At 30.6% G+C, this 9,151-nt stretch overlaps 1 protein-coding gene across 2 annotated transcripts; it reads right to left on the minus strand.

The window, feature by feature from the left end:
* Positions 1-1,052: 1,052 nt before the first annotated feature.
* LOC135123123 (angiopoietin-related protein 1-like) lies at positions 1,053-3,659 on the minus strand. 2 transcript variants are annotated; one of them, XM_064047635.1, is made up of 4 exons: positions 3,592-3,659; positions 2,047-3,253; positions 1,771-1,989; positions 1,053-1,719 (listed from the first exon to the last, which is right to left on the minus strand). In XM_064047635.1, the coding sequence occupies exons 2-4, from the start codon at positions 2,195-2,197 to the stop codon at positions 1,544-1,546; spliced, it is 546 nt and encodes a 181-aa protein (XP_063903705.1). In that variant the 5' UTR covers positions 2,198-3,253; positions 3,592-3,659; the 3' UTR covers positions 1,053-1,543. Both variants share the same exon structure in this region; 1 of them encodes a protein (XP_063903705.1).
* Positions 3,660-9,151: the final 5,492 nt, after the last annotated feature.

Below are 9,151 nucleotides of genomic sequence, written 5' to 3' on the forward strand. Positions count from 1 at the left end.
ACCACGGTAAAGTAAAAACCAGAGGCATAAATAACACTCCTTGTCCTTCAGCATTAGGAAATAGCAATCTGAAGCTCAAGTGTTTATTTATGTTTATACATCGAAAGAATGTCACGTAGATTGTACCTTGCAAAGGTTTTTGCGAAAATTTGAACGCTTAGTGAAAAAATTGAAAGTGGATTCGCATACTATAAATAAAGGAGTATGTTTTTGTACAACATTCAAATTATTTTAAAATACACATCATCTACACGATATTTCTAATCTATACCTATATTATAAAGCTGAAGAGTTTATTTTATTGAACGCACTAATCTCAGAAACTACTGGTTCGAATTTAAAAAATCTTTTTGTGTTGGATAGTCCATTTATCGTATCTACATATAGAATATTTTGATTTGATATTCGAGTAGATACTTCATATTTCGAGTATGAGCATCTACTGAGTTTTATTTATATCAACCATTGTCAAAAAATTGATCGAACGTTGTTTCGACAGAACTTCCTTCGCACCAAAAGTATAATGAAACATATTCAGCATTTTCGAGTTGAGTCTTTTCTTCACACAATTTTGTGAGGACCTAATCAACATTTACGATCAACACGTATACCACCTTGGATTGGTGCAGTGTAATACTAAACATAACTGTATTGTATTCCCAAAATTATCTGCGAAAATCGAGTTAGCCGTTCCATCAATTTTTTGGGGGGAATAAATAAATATTCTTAAAAATTTAAAAAAGTAGTCATTTCTGCAACTCTTGAGTTATTCAATAAAATTAATTGACTGATCCATACATTTTTTTGAGTCACTGTAAAATCAAATCTAAAGAATATGAATGCAATGATAAATTACGAATATATACTGATGATACTTTGCACATTTTAGATAGGATTTATTCGCAAAATTTTGAGATGACGTCATCAAAATTTTGGGCTTGATAAACAGATATATTTTGATTAAAAAGCTACTATGCCATACAGTAACTTCAAAACGTCTGCAATATTTCAAAATTTAGTTTTGCAATTCTTCATTCATCCAGTAAAATAAATTGACTCAGTGATTCATCTTTTTGAGACATCCCTTATAAGCAAAACTAAAAAATATGAATGGAATGATAAATCACAAGTAGGTATAGTCTCATCCTATTTTGGACATTTTAGATAGGATTCATTTGGCAAAATTTTGGGCTGACATCGTTAATTTTTTGGAGGAGATAAGTAAATATATTTTGAATAAAAATTTATTATGCTTCTCATATATTTAAAACATCTGCAAGCATTCGGTTTTGCAGATTCAAAATTAAATTGTAGGTAAAACGAAGTTCATGGGGTCAGCTAGTATATATATAAAATTTGACGACAATCGCTTCAGCAGTTTCAGCGATTACGTGTCTAACAAAAATGGATACAAACACCAGACAGACATACAAACAGACAGACAGACGGAAACGGGAGACTACATTTTTCGTACTACATTCGTTCGATGAACTCAATTACTACAGTTCCTTAGCTTACGCTCGGGAAGTAAAAATGGTATATATTATCCATGTCGTGGTCTGATCATCATCCTCGCTTCCTTAAGGCTCTGTTCAACACCGTGAAATGTAACCCAATGGACTCCCAAATCGAAATATTTAGAAGTTTTTACTTCATTCATAGGTCGATATCTGCAAGTTAGACAGGAGGAATAGCAGCTCGAGTACCACCAGCCAGCTTCTACAAGTATATTATTACAAATTATCCGTAAAACATTCAACTAAAATTTACTGTGATAGTCTGCGCAACGGATATTTTCACCATGATCTGTAGTACTAAATTTCTCAGTCTGACTTTTGAACGAATTTCCAGCGTCTCCTCTATACTGCCCCACAGTTTTTATACGATAACTCTCAAGTTCATTTCCCATTTGAAAATCGTCATATAGCGCATAAACCTTTTTCAAATCCTGGTCGACCAGTTCAAAAAACAACTCGGTTGGTTTAGTACCTAAACGATAAAAACAAAATGAGTGCAGGATTTTTTGACAAAAGAAGTGAAACTTACTTGTCAGTTCGTAGAGATGATCTAAACCTAACCAATGTTCTCCTGAAAGATTACCAAAACTTTGCTTATAATCTGTCCACTTGCGGTCAAAGTTTACTGACCCATCAAATCGATTAATGACGTAAGTCCACCCTCCTTTTCGAGTCGACATATCGCACTAAACTAGAAAACTTTGCAAGGAAAGCATGGGTTGTATGCGAAAAATGCCAGAAGTGTTATATCCCCTGTTTTGAACTTCTCTACAGTCCTTTGGTACAGATTTACAGTCTTGAATTTCTGTAAGTATCTTTTCCTGCGTTTTCGCCAGTTGGTTTTTAATTTCGTTCAAGTCCTGTAGTTGGGAGATTTCGGCTTTCGCCTCTGTAAACTGAGTTTGCACATTTGACTGTATTTTTTCGATAAGGTTTTCGTTGTTTAAAAGCAGAGCCTTTATTTCGTCAACCATACCGTTGATTTCAGTTAGTTGTTCTTTGACGCTCTGTTCTTTTTCGTTTATATTGATTAGTTTGTTATTAATTTCGTTGAAAGCACCAGAGGTGTTAAGAGTGACTTCTATTTCTTTACTCTGAATTCTAATTGCCGACTGTATTTCTGAAGCAAGTTGCTCGTGTTTAGAAATAGAGAGCTTTGTCAATTCGCCTGAAATGTTTATTTTAGCAAGTATTTCATTTTTTGCTTGTGTTATTTGCAGTCTAACATTTCCTTCTGTTTCTGCCACAATTTCTTGTTTCGTTTCTTTCAACTGATTTTCCAGATTGCTAAAATGAGTTTGCACGTATGATTTTATTCCGGTGATGTGTTTTTCGCTTTCGGAAAGAATTAGCTTCGTTGATTCCCTTTGGTTGCTCATTTCATCAAGTACTTCTTTTGTCGTTTGTGTGAGTTTCTTTTCGATGATAGAATGAAATGTACCTAAATCCCGATTCTTTTACGGCGTCCATGTGGTTCGTCATTTCATTTTTTGCCTATGTTATTGTCGTCTAACATTTTCTTCTGTTTCTGATAATTGCTCTTTTAGGCCTGCATCGTAAATCCTGATTTTCTTTTCTATCACGTTTTCGACTTCTTCGATAATTTCCCGCTTTATTTCTTTTAATGCGTCAAGTATAGTGCGCATTGCTAACGGTAATTCCACTCGTACAAAAGAAGGATCGTTTACGATAGCTTCAATTTTTGGTGGACTTTTGCTAGTAGAAACCACAGAGAACTGTCAAAAAACAAGATACATTGTTAACAAAAACTGCTGATTTAATAAAGTACGTGGTGATGTCTTTTGGGATGACATCTTACAGCGTGGTATATTTTTGTCAATTATGATGTAATTTTGAGGGAGCAGTACGGCTCAGATAGCCCCTAGCACTGCGCAGCGATAATGCATGAAGCAACGCTGTCCGCAGTCACTTTGTGGATGGGTGGCCAAGATCGCCATACCTATCTGAGCGGCTCGGTGCGTCTCCCCCCTCGACACCCAATGGGTAAAAGAGGGTAACAGATAATATATATACTTATGATGTAATTTCGAATGAATTTTAAAGGCCTACTTACGTCGTCAGTGTCACTAGGGTTCAGGAACACATTTCTAAACAGCAACATTAATAAGAATATAATTTTTGAACCTATTTTCTGCATTAATAATTTTATTGTACTTGTACTACGAAATTTTAATCGTGGGTTACACTTTGTAACCTCTTTGTTGATATTCGTGGTCCTTGACCAAATGTGTGATAAATGAAAAAGTTATCTAAAAATTATGCACAACTCTCATCCAAACAAACAACGATTACGTTCTTATAAGAATTTAGTTAGTCGAGTTATCCAGACATTGCTTTCCAATAAATATTAGCTTTGTGTCCAACGGGAACTGATTACTGATCAGTCTCCTTTAAAAGAACATTTCTTTTTGTCATACGCTATTTCGTAAGCTGGACAGCGTTTAGAATTTTTTTTAATTAGTTTTTTTTGACATACATTCCATATTTACGAATAGATTCTACAAAATTCTGTTGTGAAATCTTAAGTGTAGATGGTAAAACGCCAACTAAAATTTTTTTCATCAAATTCGCCAACAACTGACATCATCTCAAAATTTTACAAAATAAAGCTTACTTAAAATTCATGAAAGAATATGCTTTTGTACTTGTGGTATATTAATTTGCCCTTATATTAGATGTCCAGTTATTAAAAAAAAAACAAAACGTTTTTCAATTTCAGATCTTAAATACCTACATTACGGGTTTAGGAAACATGCTAAATCGTTAATCAAATCTTTTTTTCTCTCCAAAAACTTGTTGCTGTAATTTCAAAATTGTGCTAAAATGTACAAACTAGACTATTTTGTACATAACTACAAATGACTTAAGAATTTCCGACCCTACATCGCCTGAGAACATCTTAACGATTTCATACATAATGTTCCCGAATGACAAAATTTACACTTCAAATTGTATTATCAAATGGTAAAACGCTCCCCAAAATTTGTCTTCTCATCCACACCAACACTGAAATGACGTAATCTCCAAATTTTACAATAGTTAATGTTATTTAAATTTTGTATCCTCCGTTTATGGTTTATGAACCCATGTTGAGTTTTTGTCTTAGGCATTAAGATTTTTGGAAAAAAATCAACATTTTACAATCTTTAGTTAAAATCTATCCTTTCATCCTCCCCAGAAATTGATTGATCTCATTTTAGAATTTTGTCGAAAAAATGTTATTTAGGCGTTAAAAAGTGGCATAGTCCTGAACTTGTGGTTTATGAATACGCGTTAAATATTTATCCTCGATATTATGATTTTTCGGTTTTTCGATTTATCGATTTTTCAACTTCAGATTTCTCAATTTTTCAGTACTTCAATTTTGGGCTTTTTCGAATTTTGCATTCTTCAAATTTTCCATTTTTTCAATTTGCCGATGGTTCAGTTTTACAATTTCTCAATTTTTCTCCTCTTCAATTTTGCGATTTTTAAATATTATTTTTAAATTTTTCACAATTTTGACGTTTCTAAATTTTCAGTTCTTTAATTTTCAGATTTTTTAAGTTTTCGATTTTTCGAAATTGCTTTTTTGCTTTTTCGATTTCTAAATTTTTCACTTTTTTCATTTCTCAATTTTTGTATTTCTTTCAATTCTGGGATTTCTGAATTTTTCGATTCCTCAGTTTTTCAGTATTTTGATTCTTGGATTCTTAGATTTTTTCGACTTCTGGATTTTATTTTTTGGATTTACAGTTTTTCGTTTTTTAAATTTTAGATCTTTCAGTTTTTCGGCTGTTTAATATTTCAATTTCTCAAAATTCCAACTTTTCGGTACTTTAATTTTTCAATTTTTAAAAATCTAGATTTTTTCAGTTCTTCTATATTTCAATTTTTCAGTTTTCCGAATTTTTAAATTTTCGATTTTCCAACTTTTCTTTTTTAAAATATTTCGATTTTCTAATTTTTTGTTTTCTCAATTTTTGGATATTTCTCCCAGTTTTGGGATACTTCAATTTTTCGATTCTTCAATTTTTCTTATATTTTTGAATTTTTCGATATTTCAGTTTTGAGATATGTCAGTAGTTTGAGTCTTCAACTTTTCGATTTCTTGACTTCCGGATTTTTTGATTTCTGGGTTTTGTACATTTTGAATTTTCAATTTTCGTTCTTAACTTTAGATTTTTCAATTTTTCAACTGTTTTATACTTAGATTTCTCAAATTTTCGACTTTTCGATATTTTAGTTTTCAATTTTTAAAATTCTGGGTTTTTCGTTTTCTCGAGCTTCCAATTCTTCTATATTTTAATTTTTCAATTTTCCGAATTTTTAAATTTTCGATATTTCAAATGTTTGATGTTTTGATTTATCGGGATTCGGACATTTCGATTTTTGATTGTTCAATTTCTCGATTTATCAATTTTTCAATTTTTAACTGTTCCATTTTTCGATTTTGGCTTATTTTGGTTTCTTAATTTTTCGACTTCTCAACTTTTCGACTCTCGATCCTTTGATTTTTCGATTTCTCGATCTCTCACTTTTTTTATTTTTCGACGTTTCAATTTTTCGATTTCTCGTTTTTTTGATTTTTCACTTTAGGTACGGCTTTTCGATTTCTTGATTTTTCGGTTATGCGATTTTCAATTTTTAAATTTCGGAGTTTCGATTTCTTGACTTTTTAATTTTTCGATATTTCAATTTTTCAATGTTTTAAATTTTAGATTTTTCGATTTACCAATTTTTCAATTTTTGAGTTTTCGATTTTTCGATTTTGACCTATTTTGGTTTCTCCATTTCTCGACTTTTGGATTCCTTTAGTTCTTGATCCATTGATTTTTCAATTTCTCGATGTCCCGATGTCAGTTTTTGAATTTTTCGATATTTCCATTTTTCGGTTTTTCGATTTTTTACTTTTTACTTCCAATTTTTCGATGTTTCGATTGTTCAGTTATTGGATATTTCAAATTTTCAATTTTTTAAATTTCGGAGTTTCAATTTCTCGAATTTTCGATTTTCCAGTTTTTCCATTTCTAAATCCAAATTTGTATTTTTTTGATGTTTGGATTTCCCGATTTTTCAATGTTTTAAATTTTAGATTCTTCGATTTTTAGTTCTTCAATATTTCCATTTTTTGTTTTTTCGATTTTTCAATTTTAGCGGTTTTACGATTTTGTTATATTTAAATTTTTTGCCAACTTGGTTTTTCGATTTTTAAAGTATATGTTAACTTTTCAATTTTTAGATTTCTAGATTTTTCAATTTTTCAATATTTTAATTTTTCAATTTTCAAAAATCTGGATTTTGCGAATTCTTGAGTATTCAGTTCTCCTGTTTTTCATTTTTTAATTTTCCGAATTCTTAAATTTATGATTTTACAATTTTTTTTTTAATTTTGATTTATCAATTTTTTTAATTTTTAACTTTTTCACTTCTCAACTTTCAAGTCCTCGAATCTCATTCTTTTTATTTTTCGATTTCTCGATTTCTCAGTTTTTGAATTTTTTCATGTTTCGATTTTTCGATTTCTCGGTTTTTCGATTTTTTACTCTTCGGTTTTTCAATTTTTCGATGTTTCGATTTTTCAGTTAACCAATTTTTTAATTTTTCAATTTTTTAAATTTTAGGGATCGATTTCTCGATTTTTCAATTTTTCGTTATTTTAATTTTTCAATGTTTTAAATATCAGATTTTTCGATTTCTCAATTTTTCAGTTTTTCAATTCTTCGATTTTTGGATTATTCAGTTTTGCTGTTTTACGATTGTTTTATGTTTCGATTTCCTGCCATCTTGATTTTTCGATTAAAAAAATTTTTCGACTTTCCGATTTTTAGATTTCTCGATTTTTCAAGTTTTCGATTTCTCAGTTTTGGAAATTTTTCAATTTCTGTTTTTTTCGATAATTAATAAATCCTGGATAATTTAGTCCAGTCTCTTAATCGGCTGAAAATATTTAAAATAAACATACGAATATTATAATAAAAAAGAATTTTGGGATTAAAAAAAATGGCTTCGTGTTATTAGACAGATCTTCTCTCAGACCTGAAGTTCAATCAAACAAATCCAGTCTTAAAAAAAATAGATAATACCTGACAGTCATACTCATAAATATATTATTATAAGATGTTGTAACACAATTTAATTTTTGTTTTTTGTGAAAATCCGGATGCGGGAGTAAAAAGGCGGATTCATAAACCACAAGGATACAGGTACGTTATTAAAAAAAAAAAATAAATAGCTCTCACTATATAAAGTGATGTAATCACAGTGGTAGTGGGCCTGATTAGACAAAACACTGGCTGTAAATAATTTAATAGTCAGTAATGATCTCAACAACTAAATACAAATGAATGTAACTAAAGATTTTAAATTCGTTTCACGTTTTCCAAAATTCATAATTTCAACGTACCTTTGTATGGAGATATTAATAAAAAGTGCTTACTGTAATATTACGTAATAACTAACTACAATAAACCCAGTCTGGGATGTGCGAATTAGATAAACTGCTTATTGATGTAGCCGCAGATAAGGGTTGATCTCACCAGTAGCGATTAAGTCCGTTGCGAATTAACTCGTGATCCCGAAAGTCAAACAGGTATTCCAGTAAATTAAAGTTTTGAGACCGGTCTAAACAGTTTAGGCGTTGGGATTTTGGCGATCTCTCCGAGCTACAAAGTTTGGATCGAATGAAACATTATGTAACAGTTGGATTTTCACTGTACGATGTCCGGATATATTTTCAAAATACTTTTCTAGCATTTCCAACAGAATTTCAGCATATGTGTGTTTAATAATAAATCTACTGTTTCGAGTGATAATTAAAAATTCTACGTACCTATCTATTTACTTATAAATAATTAGTATTACATTAGTATTAAAGAAAAGTTGCAAGGTCAATAAGTGTTGTAAAGTAAGAATTTTAATGAGATCGATAAAGGTTTTGAATGGAAAGTTGAATATTACTTAGAGGAAGAACTATATTTGGAACGTTATTTTTGTGATAGCGAAAATTTATGACTTTATTATGAGGCGCTAGACAACAAAGTAACAAGATTACTTTTTTTACCTAACTAAAGTTCAGCATCAATAGCATCCCAAACCAGAATTTGATAACGTCATATGGAAAGATTCTATATTAAAATTACTTAAAATCCGCTTTGAATTTTTCCTGTAGATATCCAAATTTTCGCAAAAAATCAAATTATATTATTGCCTTTTATAAGTGGCACACTAGTCATAAATGAGGTAGTAGTGGAGAGACTTGTAACCCCCGTTTGAAGCACTGACGGGTGGCTTCTTTTTTTAATCTTAATCTAACACTCTCCTTATATATATTTTTCAGTGATTAAATCAAGAAACTTATTTTCACCGTATTTTTTCGAAAATTTGAGAACACTGTATTGTGGCCTCCGCCTATATTAATAATAATTAGGCTTCGGAAATTTATATATTTATCCGAATTAAAAAAAAAACTGTTTATTTAACGCCCATTTATTACTACCTAAAATGCCTAATTTACCGTTAGAGAACTAAAGTGTTAATTAAACGACCTAATTGTAAATTTTAAAAGACTTAAAATAGGATTCCACGACCAACGAAGCGGACGTGCTTGCACAATAGAGATTTTCCGTGAATTC

This window comes from Zophobas morio, unplaced genomic scaffold (genome assembly GCF_036711695.1).
Source record: "Zophobas morio isolate AGI-343-1 ecotype UQ-CSIRO unplaced genomic scaffold, CSIRO_AGI_Zmor_V1 ptg000006l, whole genome shotgun sequence".
Classification (NCBI taxonomy): Eukaryota; Metazoa; Arthropoda; class Insecta; order Coleoptera; family Tenebrionidae; genus Zophobas; species Zophobas morio.

Coding starts and splice junctions, on each gene's coding strand:
- LOC135123123 (XM_064047635.1), bottom strand. CDS start 2,197: ATGTCGACTCGAAAAGGAGGGTGGACTTACGTCATTAATCGATTTGAT. Junction 1,990..2,046: donor TCATCTCTACGAACTGACAA/GTAAGTTTCACT, acceptor TTTATCGTTTAG/GTACTAAACCAACCGAGTTG. Junction 1,720..1,770: donor CCGTTGCGCAGACTATCACA/GTAAATTTTAGT, acceptor ATATACTTGTAG/AAGCTGGCTGGTGGTACTCG.